The following is a 17,034-nucleotide window of genomic DNA, read 5'->3' as shown; positions in this document are numbered from 1 at the left end:
CGGCTCCATGTATTGCTATGCAGCTGCACGCTCCGCTCCGGAGTGCAGGTGCCACAGCTTGCTTTTAACCAGCGAGACTCGGCCGTATCTCGCACCAGTGTGTCTCCGGCCTTAGCCGGACTCCAAAAGGTGTTAAATAAACGAGATTTCGGCATTTTAGCTCCTGGTGTGAAGTCGATAGCACAATCATATGCCGCCATACAGTAGACGTCCGGTAACTGGTGATAATTCCCTCATGTGTGGGGTCTATTTGTCTCCAGAGAAATCACACGTTACAGTCCACACATAACACTGTGTAGAAAAGGCGGCGCGGGGTAATTGTGCCAGTAGTGAGGGGGAATAATGGCGGGAATGTCACTGACTGAGGAGAAGTTTCCATGTAGGGTCTTCACTGCGGATATCATTCACTGAGGCCCCTGATCATGTGACCCCTGACTCCTCCCCCCATGTGACCTCATCACAGGTCCTGTGCACAGAGCAGCCATATATGTGGTGTGCGGCTCTGCAGGTGGAGGTAGGTGCTGGAGATTCCCCATTACTGAGAGTCTTCCGGTGTTTTTGTTGGCACTTTATGCGAATCATTACGTTTTTGTTCTGTTTCCTGTAATAGATACATGCGACCCAACTATGGAAGACAGGAAGTGAGGGAATGGATTGTTCTCCTAGTACAGGGCCCCTTTCCTGCCCCTCACATGGTGTAATGCCCCATTATGCCCCTGTAAGCCGGGTTCTTCTCCCACAACCAGCTGCCTCAGCACTGTCCCACGACCTGGTACCTCAGATTCTTCCCCGCACTCCGTTCCTTTGCTTGGCACCAAATCTGTTCTGGCTTTGGGGCTGTGGCCTTTATAATATCAGGAAACTGTGTCATCTAGGTCACTTACCTGGTGTACCATCCAGACTCTTCCTTCCTGAAACTCTCCCTCTTCCCATTGATTTTGCAGTGTCCCATGTGGACGGCAGATGGCAGTCTTTTCTACAAATGCAGTACATGATGCCCCTCACACAGTATAATGTTTCCACAATACTGGCATCTCTCACATAAAAGATATTTCCACACTACAACCATCCTACCACACACAGTGTAATGTTTCCATCCCCCTCACTGACCACCGACGTCTACTATATAATTGTCTAAGGGTCACTTCCGTCTGTCTGTCCTTCTGTCTGTCACAGATATTCATTGGTCGCGGCCTCTGTCTGTCATGGAATCCAAGTCGCTGATTGGTCGTGGCAAAACGCCGACGACCAATCAACGACGCGCACAGTCTGGAAGAAAATGGCCGCTCCTTACTCCCAGCACTCAGTGCCCGGTGCCCGCATACACCCCTCTGGTAACCGCTCACACAGGGTTAATGCCGGCGGTAACGGACCGTGTTATGCCGCGGGTAACGCACTCCGTTACCGCCGATATTAACCCTGTGTGACCAAGTTTTTACTATTGACGCAGCCTATGCAGCGTCAATAGTAAAAACATCTAATGTTAAAAATAATAATTAAAAAAAAAAATCATTAGATACTCACCTGCCGCTGCCTTTTCCACTCCTCGCGATGCTCTGGCCGGTCCATACAAGTGGCACGTTCCGGTGGCAAGGATGGTCTGGGAGAAGGACCTGCCATGACGTCACAGTCATGTGACCGCGATGTCATCACAGGTCCTGCGCGAGAAGGACCTGCCATGACGTCACGGTCACGTGACCGTGACGTCATCACACCCTGGGACCAGAAGCTGCCGCCTGCACCCCACACAGGCGACAGGACTACAACGCGCCTGCGGAAGGTGAGTATTTGTTTATTTTAATTTTTTTAACCTGTGACATATGTGGCTGGGCAATATACTACGTAACTGGACAATATACTACGCGACTGCCCAATATACTACGTCGCTGTGCAATATACTACGTGGCTCTGTGCTGTATACTACGTCACTGGGCAATATACTACGTGGCTCTGTGCTGTATACTACGTCACTGGGCAATATACTACGTGGCTCTGTGCTGGATACTACGTCACTGGGCAATATACTACGTCGCTGGGCAATATACTACGTAACTGGGCAATATACTACATGGCTGGGCAATATACTACGTGGCTGGGCAATATACTACGTGGCTGGGCAATATACTACGTCGCTGGGCAATATACTATGTTGCTGGGCAATATACTACGTCACTGGGCAATATACTATGTCGCTGGGCAATATACTACGTCGCTGGGCAATATACTACGTAACTGGGCAATATACTACGTAACTGGGCAATATACTACGTGGCTGGGCAATATACTACGTGGCTGGGCAATATACTACGTGTCTGGGCAATATAGTACGAGGCTGGGCAATATACTACGTAACTGGGCAATATACTGCGTCGCTGTGCAATATACTACGTGGCTGTGCAATATACTACGTGGCTGTGCAATATACTACATGGCTGGGCAATATACTACGTCGTTGTGCAATATACTACGTCGCTGGGCAATATACTACGTGGCTGGGCAATATACTACGTGGCTGGGCAATATACTACGTGGCTGGGCAATATACTACGTGGCTCTGTGCTGTATACTACGTGGCTGGGCAATATACTACGTGGCTGGGCAATATACTATGTGGCTGGGCAATATACTATGTGGCTGGGCAATATACTACGTGGCTGGGCAATATACTACATCACTGGGCAATATACTACGTGGCTGGGCAATATTCTACGTGGACATACATATTCTAGAATACCCGATGCATTTGAATCGGGCCACCATTTAGTCTAATTAATAAATACTTTCTTAGCCTCATTCTTGGTGCAGATACTAATGAACTCAAGACCTATGAGATATTTACCATACAATAGTTGGATGGGCAGGGGCGTAGCATCCATAACGTAGCCCACTCAGTCACTATTATGCCTATGAATTGAGAGGGCTCAGTGGGATTTGATATTGGTCATCCTCTTCTTCCCATCATCACAATTTCAGCAATATCCACACTCTCATGACAGTGATACCATTGAATAGAATAGTGAATCAGGGAGTCGACAGCTCCTGATCCACCATTCAGCCTTCTCCTGTGAGTCTGAGACTCCATGCACTGCAGGCACAATGACGTCACCACATCACACCTGTAGTATGGAGCCTCAGTACTCACACTGCCCAGACTGGAGCAGCGCACCTCGGAAACAGGGTTGGGTTGAGTAGTGTGTGTGTGTTTAAACATCAGGAATTGTGGGGGCAGCTTATTAAGAGAAGAGCTGTTTGGGCTCTCATACTGAGTATATAGTTTGTATGGGCCATTATCCTGGATATGGGGGGCTGTGGTAGACTATAAATGTCTCCATACTGAGTGGGGGTCCTTATTTTCTGTAGCAGGTTGTGGTGGCCATAATACTGTGTGAGGTGCTGTGGGGGCTATACTGTGTGGGGTCTGTGGAGGCCATCATACTGTGTGGGAGCCCTCATTCTGAGCTACATGAGCACACTTAGAACAGTTTCCTTGTGTTGTAGCTGTTCTTGTTCTGACCCAAAGTCAGGTATGTTGGATCCGCAGTGAGGCTGAATTAAGAGATTAGGCCCTCAGATAACGAGTGCTCGGAGAAAAACATGCACACTGGTTGTGAGCAAGTCACTTTTTCTAGTTTATTCACATAAGCAGTATTTTATACAATTTACAGTAATGTAACTCATGTAGCCCTCCCTGTTACCGAGGTCATGATGACCTTTATTTATCACTAGCTGAAGAGCCCGGCTTTGCCGGGGCATAGTAACGAACTGTGGTTAGTTATAACAAATTATAATGATTATATTGCACACAAATTGTCGCTGTATGTCATCTCCTGTATATAATGTATACGTGTGTCATCTCCTCCTGTATATAGCATATACCTCTATGTCATCTCCTCCTATATATAGTATATACCTGTCATCTCCTCCTGTATATAATGTATACCTGTATGTCATCTCCTCCTATATATAGTATATATGTTGTGAATTCTGTTTGTGGGCTCCCCCGGTGGTGTTTTATGGTAGTGCCACTTATTTGCCTTCTTCTATCCTTGATCACCTGTTGACACCCATTAGGGGAGTTTCCTATTTAAGGCTGCTTGGCTGCTGGTCTGATGCCGGCCAACAATGTATCAGTAGCATTCTGTTGCATTCTCCTGCCTCAAGATCCTGTTCAGCTAAGTTGAATTTTGTTTCTAGTTTATTCTATTTTTGTCCAGCTATTTGCAATGTGACTCTCTGTAGCTGGAAGCTCTCGTGGACTGGAATTGCCACTCCAGTGGCATGAGTTGTCACTGGAGTTTTAAAGTAATTTCAGGATGGTGTTTTTGAGTAGTGTTTTGAAGTTGACCGTGAAGTGACTCTTTCCTGTACTTCTGCTATCTAGTAAGCGGACCTCACTGTGCTAAATCTGCTGTTCATCCTACGTATGTCTTTTCCTCTTGACTCACCGTCAATATCTGTGGGGGGCTACTATCTCCTTTTGGGGTTCATCTCTGGAGGTAAGGCAGGCCTGTATATTCCTCTGATAGGGGTAGTTAGATCTCCGGCTGGCGCGTGGTGTCTAGGGCATCGTAGGAAACACTCCCCGGCTACTTCCAGTGTCGTGTCAGGTTCAGGTCACGGTCACTTTAGTTCCCATCACCCGAGAGCTAGTCCGTTGTTATTTTGATTTCCCTGCCATTGGGAAAATCATAACATATATACCTGTTGTTAGAATCTGTTTTGTTTTTTGACCATCCACCATCTTGTTGTGGGTTTCTGGCTGCTAGTCTTTTTCTCATGGTGCTGGGTGGCCTTAGGTCAGGTGATTGTATCACCCTTTATTACCCAGCACCTGCCTCCCATTCCTTGCTGGACAACAGTGTTAATCCGCTAGAGTTCTGGCTATGTGCTTTGATAGCTTTCTGTGTTTGATATTGGGCAGTTCTGGGATCTCTGGTTCTGCTATCCTTAGTTTCTATTTTCAGTTGGTTTCTGCAACCGTCTCTGTGTTTTCTATTAGGAGGTTACCTGTTTTTATACCCAGTCCTTAGATCTTTCAGGGACCTCCTTCCCCCTATCTATAGGTCTTCGCTGAGTTTATCCTAGGATCGTGGGTGGGCCTATTCACAAGGAATGGGTCGTCCTCTCCATCGTAGGGTATCAGCCTAGTCTCAGTGCAGGTTCAGTTTTCCCCCTTCTATCCTAGTTCTGTGTTGAAGTTCCGTAACACCATGTCATCTCCTCCTGTATATAATGTATATACCTGTGTCATCTCCTCCTGTATATAGTATATACCTCTGTCATCTCCTCCTGTATATACTATATACGTATGTCATCTCCTCCTGTATATACCTGTGTTTCATCTCCTCCTGTATATAATATATAACTGTGTCATCTCCTCCTGTATATACCAGTGTCATCTCCTCATGTATATAATGTATATACCTGTATGTCATCTCCTCCTGTATATAGTATATACCTGTGTCATCTCCCCCTGTATATAGTATATACCTGTATGTCATTTCCTCCTGTATATAGTATATACCTGTGTATCATCTCCTCCTGTATATAGGATATACCTGTGTGTCATCTCCTTCTGTATATAGTGTATATACCTGTAAGTCATCTCCAGGTTCCCTCCCGTCTGTACACGGTGGAGGCACAGTGTCCCCGCAGCACAGAGCATTTCAGTGCAGCGGCTCCACCCCGAGTGTAATACCATTTAGTTAGAAATTGTAAAGAAGGACTAATTTAGAGTGGCATTAGTTGCAGATGTACAAATAAGTCAAATAAGTTTAAAGCGAACCAGGCATTGTCAGGTTGGTGCTGTTACACTGAATAAAATGATACCTGGGTTGGAGAAATCCGTCTTGTGTTTCTTTTTTAAATCTGTGTTTGAATTTTTAAGTTAATGAGATGCTTCGTGCGAGACAAAGAAAAGTTCCTGATTCTTGCAGTCTGTGTCAGAGGGTGGTCTGTGTTGGCACGGTAATAAACTGTGTTATTTCCAGCTTTACAGAAGGACAATAACACCATAGAAATGATAAGAATAATAGGCCCCAGTTACCACAGCTGTCTACAAGGAAAACTGTTGCTCACAGCAACCAATCACAGTTCAGCTTTCATCTTTTAAACAGCTCTGGTGAAATGAAAGATGCTTAATGATTGGTTGCTATGGGCAAAACAGGCAGTGTAACCTGTTGTGGTCAAGAAGCTGTGCCTATGAAATATATATATTAGATATTTATTATATACTAGATGGAGGCCCGCTGCTATCACATCGGGAGGGCGGTAATGTCACGATGGGGGCAGGCTTTGCAGCGTTGAGAATCTCTCACCCATGTGCTCACCCAGCTATCCACTCTGTCTTTCCCCATGTGCTGACTTCTCCCGTCTGTGCTCTCTTCTTTGACCGTTCTACCCCATGTGCTATCCCCCTTGTCTGCTGTCTCTCTGCTTCCTGTGCTGTCCCCTCATGTGCTGTCTCTTTTGAGCTGTCTCCCCCCATGTGCTCTCTCTCTCACCCCTGTGCGCTTTCTCTCTCCTCATCTGCTGTCTTCTCTTCTCATGTCCTCTAATCTTTGACCTGTGAATTGTCTGTGTCTGACCACGTACGGAGCATACCACATCTCCTGGGCAGGGGAGGAAGCAAAAGACAATACTGACATTACAGCAGGGGATAACAGAGGATTTCTTTTCTCAGGTAAAATATTTCACTGACTGTTTTTTAAACAATATTTTACCTCACCAAATGTATCCTCTGCGATCTCCTGCTGTAATGTCAGTATTGTCTGTTGCTTCCTCCCCTGCCCAGGAGCTGTGTGTTGCGTACGGCATATACAGTGTGTGTGTGGTGCATACGGCGTATACAGTGTGTGGTGCGATGGTGTTCCGTAGGTGGTCCCTTGCAAGAGGCTGGTACCACCAGCAGTTTCCATACTGAAACACCCATCACTTGGTTGTCCCAATATGGAAGTCAGTGAACTCCCGCCGCTTGGAATTCTGGGATCCGGACACATCTGGATAGAACAGGATGTGAAGACATTACAAGGTAAGTATATATTAAGATACTAGATTGTGGCCCGATTCTAACGCATTGGGTATTCTAGAATGCACAGTCACGTAGTATATAACACAGCCCACGTAGTATATAGCGTAGCCACGTAGTATATTGCACAGCCACGTAGTATATAACACAGCCACGTAGTATATAACACAGGCTATGCAGTATATAACACAGGCACGTAGTGTATAGCACAGCCCACGCAGTATATAACACAGCCACGTAGTATATTGCACAGGCACATAGTATATAGCACATCGCACATAATATATCGCACAGCCCACGCAGTATATAACACAGCCACGTAGTATATTGCACAGCCCACATAGTATATAGCACAGCCCACACAGTATATAACACAGCCACGTAGTATATAGCACAGCCCACGTAATATATACTGTAGCACAGCCCACGCAGTATATAACACAGCCTACGCAGTATATAACACAGCCCACATAGTATATAGCAATGTGGGCACCATATCCCTGTTGAAAAAACAATTAAAATAAAAAATAGTTATATACTCACCTTCCGTCGGCCCCCGGATCCAGCCGAGGCCTTTACCGATGCTCCTCGCGCTCCGGTCCCAAGAATGGATTGCGGCAATGAGTCGAGATCATGTAGCGGTCTCGCAAGACCGTTACGTCATCATCTCGCAAGACCGCTACATGATCTCGAGTCAGTGCCACAATGCATTTTTGGGACTGGAGCGGGAAAGGCTGCGGCGGACTTCGGAAGGTGAGAATATAATGTTTGGGTTATTTTTAAATTATTTTTAACATTCTATGTTTTTACCATTGATGCTGCATAGGCAGTATGAATAGTAAAAAGTGAAGCAGTGTTCAAATCCCGCCCCAATCTCGCTGATTGGTCGCGGCCGGCCGCGACCAATCAGCGACGCGGGATTTCCGTTATGGAAGTTCGTAACAGACAGACAGACGGAAGTACCCCTTAGACAATTATATAGATAGATATACACATACATACTTATACAAGGTGTGCTATTTATATGGATACACCTAAATAAAGTGGGAGTGGTTGGTAATATCAACTTCCTGTTTGTGGCACATTAGTATAAGGGAGGGGGAAAACTTTTCAAGATGGGTGGTGACCATGGTGGCCATTTTGAAGTCGGCCATTTTGGATCCAACTTTATTTTTTTAAATGGAAAGAGAGTCATGGGACACATCAAACTTATTGAGAATTTCACAAGAAAAACAATGGTGTGTATTACGGTGCGCTGTGATACTCACCTAGCTTCCCGGGTCCCGCGCCGCATTCCTCCTCCTCTTCCAGGTTGTCGGCCGTGCTGGGGATCCCGTTCCCCGCACATGCACGCTAGGCCGCTTAGGTTTTAGTACGTCAGGTCCCTGTACGCTTCCAGTGCATGCATGCTCTGCTCAGTCCCTGTCGCTTCCAGTTCGTGCGTGCTCTGCTCAGTCCCTGTACACTTTCAGCGAGTGCTTGCTCTGCTCCGTCCCTGTACGCTTCCAGTGCATGCTCTGCTCAGTCCCTGTACGCTTCCATTGCGTGCTCTGCTCTGTTCCTGTACTCTTCCAGTGTGTGCGTGCTCTGCTCTGTCCCTGTATGCTTCCAGTGCGTGCGTGCTCTGCTCTGTCCCTGTATGCTTCCAGTGCGTGCGTGCTCTGCTAGTCCTGTACGCTTTTAGTGCGTGCTCTGCTCCGTCCCGTATCCGGTACCCTCTGTGTGAACCCTGCCGTGTCCTGAGTCCCGAGTTTTCTCTGTGGCTGCTCCACCTGTCTGGTCCTCGGTGAGTACCCTGATTCTCCTTGATGTCTCCCGAGCCGCCCCACTGGCACAAGCTATCATGGTGTATCTCCCTCCTAGGCTTGCCCCTAACGATCCCTGTATAGGGGTCAGTTCCACCTGGTCAGCTCGCCTGAGAACGGTCATCACCACGATCTAGTGAGTCCACTCCAGGAATCATAAGTGTGCTTGGTTTTAACATAACTTTATTCTTTCATGAGTCATTTACAAGTTTATGACCACTTATAAAATGTGTTCAAAGTGCTGCCCATTGTGTTGGATTGTCAATGCAACCCTCATCTCCCACTCTGACACACTGATAGCAACACCTCAGAAGAAATGCTAGCACAGGCTTCCAGTATCCATTGTTTCAGATGCTGCACATCTCATATCTTCACAGCATAGACAATTGCCTTCAGATGACCCCAAAGATAAGTCTAATTGGGTCAGATCGGGAGACCTTGGTGGCCATGCAGCTGGCCCACGAAGGCTAATCCATTTTCCAGGAAACTGTTCAGTTAATCACTGAAGATGGCACGTTCCCTGAGTTTTTCCAGCAAGATGGTGCACCACGACATTATGGGTGTTGGGTCCGAGCATTCCTACATGAACAGTTGATGTCCCACAAGATTTTAGCCCTTTCATACTCCACCACTTTTTCTGGGGTCTCCAACCTGGACTTAGGGGGACTTCACCCATATGCTATGCAGGCATTCCTGTATACAATTCACGCTACTTAGTTGTGGAGTTCAGTATACGCTGTTCCTGCTTGCATTTTGCATCCTGCCACTATGTGTTGGATGATTTCTGAGGCTTCTTTGCATAGTCTGCACCTTGGGTCTTGTCTTGTGTGGTAGATTCCTGCTTCTATGGATCTGGTACTTAGTGCTGGCTCTTGTGCCGCTGTGATTAGGGCCTCTGTGCTGTTTCGGCATCCAGCTTTCTCCAGCCATTGGTAGGATTTCTCCATGTCAGCCACCTCCATTATCTGTCTATTGTACATCCCATGCAGCGGCTTGTCTTGCCATGGCGCATCATGTTCTTGTTCTTCCTTTCCGATCTGTTGTTGTTGCTGCCTTAGGCTTTCTCTCAGCATATCATCTTATGGTGCCATTTTTCTGATGTATTCCTGGATACTCCTTGTTTCATCCTTGATGGTGGCTTGGATGCTTATCAAGCCCCGACCACCCTCCTTTCTGTTGGTATACAATCTTTGGGTGCTAGACTTAGGGTAGAGACCTCCAAGAATTGTGAGGAGCTTTCGTGTTTTCACATCTGCAGCTCTCATCTCCTCTTTTGGCCAGCTCACTATGCCAGCAGGGTATCTGATAACTACCAGGGCATATGTTTGATTGATGGTGCGGATTTTATTCTTCCCATTGAGCTGTATTTACAGCCCTTTGATGGTATTTGGATGTTGCTGCTTTCCTTGCCTCCTCATCATGGTTTTAGCATCTTGCTAGTTGTATTAGGATTTTCTGCATTGATGACTGTTTTATGTCAAAGCTGCAGAATTATGGTTCATTTGTAATAATTAGATTAAAAAAAAATATATATATATACATTTGCTCAAAAAAATACAGGGAACACTAAAATCCCACATCCTAGATTCCAGTTGTAAATCCTTATTCATTACATAGTGGAATGTGTTGAGAACAATAAAACCTAAAAATTATCAATGTAAATCACAACTAATATCCCACAGAGGTCTGGAGTTGGAATTATGCTCAAAATCAAAGTGAAAATGAAGTTACAGGCTTATCCAACTTTAGTGGAAATGCCTCAAGACAAGGAAATGATGCTCAGTAGTGTGTGTGGCCTCCACATGCCTGTATGACCTCCCTATAACACCTGGTCATGCTCCTGATGAGGCGGCGGATGGTCTCCTAGGGATCTTCTCTCAGACCTGGACTAAAGCATCCGCCAACTCCTGGACAGTCTGTGGTGCAACGTGACATTGGTGGATGGTGCGAGACATGATGTCCCAGATGTGTTCAATCAAGTTCAGGTCTGGGGAACGGGCAGGCCAGGCCATAGCTTCAATGCCTTCATCTTGCAGGAACTGCTGACACACTCAAGCCACATGAGGTCTGGCATTGTCCTGCATTAGGAGGAACCCACACTGTTACTGACCCATTGCCAAACCGGTCATGCTGAAGGATGCTGCAGGCAGCAGATCGCTCTCCACTGCGTTTCCAGACTGTCACATCTGTCAGATGTGCTCAGTGTGAACCTGCTTTCATCTGTGAAGAGCACAGGGCGCCAGTGGCGAGTTTGCCAATCCTGGTGTTCTGTGGCAAATGCCAAGTGTCTTGCACGGTGTTAGCTGTGAGCACAACCCCCATCTGTGGACGTCGGGCACTCAGACCATCCTCATGGAGTCGGTTTCTAACCGTTTGTGCAGAAACATGCACATTTGTGGCCTGCTGGAGGTCATTTTTCAGGGCTCTGGCAGTGTTCCTCCTTGCACAAAGGTTGAGGTAGCAGTCCTGCACTGGGTTGTTGCCCTCCTACGGCCCCCTCCATGTCTCCTGGTGTACTGGCCTGTCTCCTGGTAGCGCCTCCAGCCTCTGGACACTACTACGCTGACAGACACAGCAAACCTTCTTGCCACAGCTCGTATTGATGTTCCATCCTGGATGAGCTGCACTACCTGAGCCACTTGTGTGGGTTGTAGAGTCCGTCTCATGATACTACGAGTGTGAAAGCACAACCAACATTCAAAAGTGACCAAAACATCAGCCAGAAAGCATTGGTACTGAGATGTGTCTTGTTAATTGCCAATAATTTCCATCTGTTGTCTATTCCATTTGCACAACAGCATGTAAAATTGATTGTCAAACAGTGTTGCTTCATAAACGGACAGTTTGATTTCACAGAAGTTTGATTTACGTGGAGTTATATTCTGTTGTTTAAGTGTTCCCTCTATTTTTTTGTGATATATTATAATGCTAAGAGCGTCACTCTGTCCGAAGCCTTTATAGACTGTGCGATAAGCCTGCGCAATCTGGACTCCACAGAGTTACGCATCCTTGGATGAGGATTGTGGCCCAGGAGGGTTGTGGTGCTAGAATCGGCGCCTGCGCGGTCCGTGCTTTCTGGCGCCATTTTTATACTGAATCTATATATAAAATACGTCAGCGGCGGAATCCAGCCACTTTATACTGAATATATATATATATATATATATATATATAGAAAATACGTCAGCGCAGCAAGCCAGTGACTTTTTACTGCACATGACAGAATGGGGGTGCAGGATAGGAGCAGCACATGACAGAATGAGACCACAGGATGGGAGCAGCATGACAGGATGGGGACGCAGGATGAGAGCACCACATGACAGGATGGGGACGCAGAATTGGAGTAGCACATACCAGGATAGGAGCAGCACATATCAGAATGGGGGCGCAGGATGGGAGCAGCACATGACAGGATGGGGGCGCAGAATTGGAGTAGCACCTACCAGGATGGGAGCAGCACATGACAGCATGGGGGTGCAGGATGGGAGCAGCACATGACAGGATGGGGGCACAGAATTGGAGTAGCACCTACCAGGATGGGACCGGCACATGACAGCATGGGGGTGCAGGATGGGAGCACCACATGACAGGATTTGGGGCGCAGGATGAGGGCACAGGAAGAGAGTAGCACATGACAAGATGGAGGCGCACAAAACAGGATGAAGGCGCAGGATGGGGCTGCATATGACAAGAAGGGGGCGCAGGATGGGGGCTGCACATGACAAAAAGGGGGCGCAAGATGGTAGCAGCACACAGCAAGATTAGGGCGCAGGATGGAAGCAGCACATACCACGATGGAGACCATATATGGAGACCATGTACCAATATAAATGCTCACCGCGCTCTGGAACTTTTCAACCTTTTCCCACATATCATGCTTCAAACATAAAGATACCAAATGTAAATTTTTGGTGAAGAATCAACAACAAGTGGAACACAATTGTGAAGTTGAACAAAATGTATTGCTTATTTTAAATTTTTGTGGAAGTTCAAAAACTGAAAAGTGGGGCGTGCAATATTATTCGGCCCCTTTACTTTTAGTGCAGCAAACTCACTCCAGAAGTTTATTGTGCATCTCTCAATGATCCAATGTTGTCCTAAATGCCTAATGATGATAAATATAATCCACCTGTGTGTAATCAAGTCTCCGTATAAATGCACCTGCTCTGTGATAGTCTCAGGGTTCTGTTTGAAGCACAGAGAGCATCATGAAGACCAAGGAACACAAAAGGCAGGTCCGTGATACTGTTGTGGAGAAATTTAAAGCTGGATTTGGATACAAAATGATTTCCAAAACTTTAAATATCCCAAGGAGCACTGTGCAAGTGATCATATTGAAATGGATGGAGTATCATACTACTGCAAATCTACCAAAACCCGGACGTTCCTCTAAACTTTCATCTCAAACAAGGAGAAAACTGATCAGAGATGCAGCCAAGAGGCTCATGATCACTCTGGATGAACTGCAGAGATCTAGAGCTGAGGTGGGACAGTTTGTCCATAGGACAACAGTCAGTCGTACACTGCACAAATCTAGCCTTTATGGAAGAGTGGCAAGAAGAAAGCCATTTCTCAAAGATATCCATAAAAAGTGTAATTTAAAGTTTGCAAAAAGCCACCTGCAAAAAGCCACCTGGGAGACACACAAAACATGTGGAAGAAGGTGCTCTGGTCAGATGAAACCAAAATCGAACATTTTGGCAACAATGCAAAGCGATATGTTTGGCGTAAAGGCAGCACAGCTCATCACCCTGAACACACCATCCCCACTGTCAAACATGGTGGTGGCAGCATCATGGTTTGGGCCTGCTTTTCTTCAACAGGGACAGGGAAGATGGTTAAAATTGATGGGAAGATGGATGGAGTCAAATACAGGACCATTCTTGAAGAAAACCTGTTGGAGTCTGCAAAAGACCTGAGACTGGGACGGAGATTTGTCTTCCAACAAGACAATGATCCCAAACATAAAGCAAAATCCACAATGGAATGGTTCACAAATAAAAGTATCCAGGTGTTAGAATGGCCAAGTCAAAGTCCAGACCTCAATCCAATCGAGAATCTGTGGAAAGAGCTGAAAACTGCTGTTCACAAACGATCTCCATCAAACCTCACTGAGCTCGAGTTGTTTGCCAAGGAAGAATGGGCAAGAATTTCAGTCTCTCGATGTACAAAACTGATAGAGACATACCCCAAGCGACTTGCACCTGTAATCGCATCAAAAGGTGGCGCAACAAAGTATTAACCCCTTCCCGACCTTTGACGCCACGTAGGCGTCATGAAAACCCGTGCCAATCCGACCCATGACGCCTATGTGGCGTCATGGAATGATCGCGTCGCTGCAGAGCGGGTGAAAGGGTTAACTCCGATTTCACCCGTTCTGCAGGGACAGGGGGAGTGGTACTTCAGCCCAGGGGGGGTGGCTTCACCCCCCCATGGCTACGATCGCTCTGATTGGCTGTTGAAAGTGAAACTGCCAATCAGAGCGATTTGTAATATTTCACCTAAAAAACTGGTGAAATATTACAATCCAGCCATGGCCGATGCTGCAATATCATCGGCCATGGCTGGAAATACTGAAGTGACCCCCCCCCCTCCCCACCGATCGCCCCCCCAAGCCACCGATCTGTCCCGTAGTCCCCTCCGTCCTGTGCTCCGCTCCCCCGTCCTCCTGTCCGCTCCCCCCGTGCTCCTATGTCACCCCCCGTGCTCCGACGCCCCCCCCCGTGCCCCGATCTCCCCCCCCCTTATACTTACCGAGGCTCCCGGTGCCCGTCCGCCTCCTCCATGGGCGCCGCCATCTTCCAAAATGGCGGGCGCATGCTCAGTGCGCCCGCCGAATCTGCCGGCCGGCAGATTCATTACAGAGTACATTTTGATCGCTGTGGTAGGTTCTATCACAGCGATCAAAATAAAAAAAATAATAAATAAACCCCCCCCTTTATCACCCCCATAGGTAGGGACAATAATAAAATAAAGAAAATATTTTTTTTTCTTTTTCCACTAGGGTTAGGGTTAGAACTAGGGGTAGGGTTAGGGGTAGGGTTAGGGTTACGGGTAGGGTTAGGGGTAGGGTTAGGGTTATGGCATGTGCACACAGTGCGGATTTGGCTGTGGATCCGCAGCGGATTGGCCGCGGATCCGCAGCGGATTGGCTGCGGATCCGCAGCGGATTGGCCGCTGCGAATTCGTAGCAGTTTTCCATCAGGTTTACAGTACCATGTACACCTATGGAAAACCAAATCCGCTGTGCCCATGGTGCGGAAAATTCCGTGCAGAAACGCTGCGTTGTATTTTCCGCAGCATGTCAATTCTTTGTGCGGATTCCGCAGCGTTTTACACCTGTTCCTCAATAGGAATCCGCAAGTGAAATCCGCACAAAAAAACACTGGAAATCTGCTGTAAATCCGCAGGTAAAACGCAGTGCCTTTTACCTGCAGATTTTTCAAAAATCGTGCGGAAAAATCTCACACGAATCCGCAACGTGGGCACATAGCCTTAGGGTTAGGGTTGGAATTAGAGTTAGGGTTGGAATTAGGGCTAGGGTTGGAAATAGGGTTAAGATTAGGCTTGTGGTTAGGGTTACGGATAGGGTTAGGGGTGCGTTGGGGTTACAGTTGTGGTTAGGGTTGGGATTAGGGTTAGGGTTGGGATTAGGGTTGGAATTAGGGTTACGGGTGTTGCGGTTAGGGTTGTGGTTAGGGGTGTGTTGGGGTTAGGGTTGTGATTAGGGTTATGGCTACAGTTGGGATTAGGATTAGGGGTGTGTTGGGGTTAGTGTTGAAGTTAGAATTGAGGGGTTTCCACTGTTTAGGTACATCAGGGGTCTCCAAACGCAACATGTCGCCACCATTGATTCCAGCCAATCTTGCGTTCAAAAAGTCAAATGGTGCTCCCTCCCTTCCAAGCCCCGACGTGCGCCCAAACAGTGGTTTACCCCCACATTTGGGGTACCAGCGTACTCAGGACAAACTGGGCAACAACTGTTGGGGTCCAATTTCTCCTGTTACCCTTGCAAAAATAAAAAATTACTTGCTAAAACATAATTTTTGAGGAAAGAACAATTATTTTTTATTTTCACGGCTCTGCGTTATAAACTTCTGTGAAGCACTTGGGGGTTGAAAGTGCTCACCACACATCTAGATAAGTTCCTTCGGGGGTCTAGTTTCCAAAATGGGGTCACTTATGGGGTGTTTCTACTGTTTAGGCACATCAGGGGCTCTGCAAATGCAACGTGATGCCCGCAGACCATTCCATCAAAGTCTGCATTTGAAATGTCACTACTTCCCTTCCGAGCCCTGACGTGTGCCCAAACAGTGGTTTACCCCCACATATGGGGTACCAGCACACTCACAACAAACTGGGCAACAAATATTGGGGCCCAATTTCTCCTGTTAGCCTTGTGAAAATAAAAAATTGCTTGCTAAAACATCTTATTTGAGGAAAGAAAAATGATTTTTTATTTTCACGGCTCTGCGTTCTAAACTTCTGTGAAGCACTTGGGGGTTGAACGTGCTCATCACACATCTAGATAAGTTCCTTGGGGGGGTCTAGTTTCCAAAATGGGGTCACTTGTGGGGTGTTTCTACTGTTTAGGCACATCAGGGGCTCTGCAAATGCAATGTGACGCCCGCAGACCATTCCATCAAAGTCTGCATTTCAAATTTCACTACTTCCCTTCCGAGCCCTGACGTGTGCCCAAACAGTGGTTTACCCCCACATATGGGGTATCAGCACACTCACAACAAACTGGGCAACAAATATTGGGGCCCAATTTCTCCTGTTACCCTTGTGAAAATAAAAAATTGCTTGCTAAAACATCTTTTTTGAGGAAAGAAAAATTATTTTTTATTTTCACGGCTCTGCGTTGTAAACTTCTGTGAAGCACTTGGGGGTTGAACGTGCTCACCACACATCTAGATAAGTTCCTTGGGGGGTCTAGTTTCCAAAATGGGGTCACTTGTGGGGGGTTTCTACTGTTTAGGCATATCAGGGGCTCTGCAAACGTAACATGATGCCCGCAGACCATTCCATCAAAGTCTGCATTCCAAAACGTCACTACTTCCCTTCCGAGCCCCGGCATGTGCCCAAACAGTGGTTTACCCCCATATATGGGGTATCAGCGTACTCAGGAGAAACTGGACAACAACTTTTGGGTCCAATTTCTCCTGTTACTCTTGCAAAAATAAAAAATTCTGGGCTAAA

The 17,034-nt window shown here is 46.8% G+C and overlaps 1 protein-coding gene across 1 annotated transcript in view; it reads left to right on the top strand.

The window, feature by feature from the left end:
- The first annotated feature begins 476 nt into the window (after positions 1-476).
- LOC143766304 (uncharacterized) overlaps positions 477-17,034 on the top strand; it is a 40,718-nt gene continuing 24,160 nt past the window's right edge. Inside the window, exon 1 of the mRNA XM_077253873.1 lies at positions 477-514. Within this exon, the coding sequence (XP_077109988.1) occupies positions 488-514 (27 nt within the window). The 5' untranslated portion in view covers positions 477-487. The remainder of the gene's footprint in view (positions 515-17,034) is intronic.

This window comes from Ranitomeya variabilis, chromosome 4, assembly GCF_051348905.1.
Source record: "Ranitomeya variabilis isolate aRanVar5 chromosome 4, aRanVar5.hap1, whole genome shotgun sequence".
NCBI classification, from domain to species: Eukaryota; Metazoa; Chordata; class Amphibia; order Anura; family Dendrobatidae; genus Ranitomeya; species Ranitomeya variabilis.
Note: the sequence above shows the minus strand (reverse complement) of the source record. Positions and strands in the feature narration are given on the sequence as shown.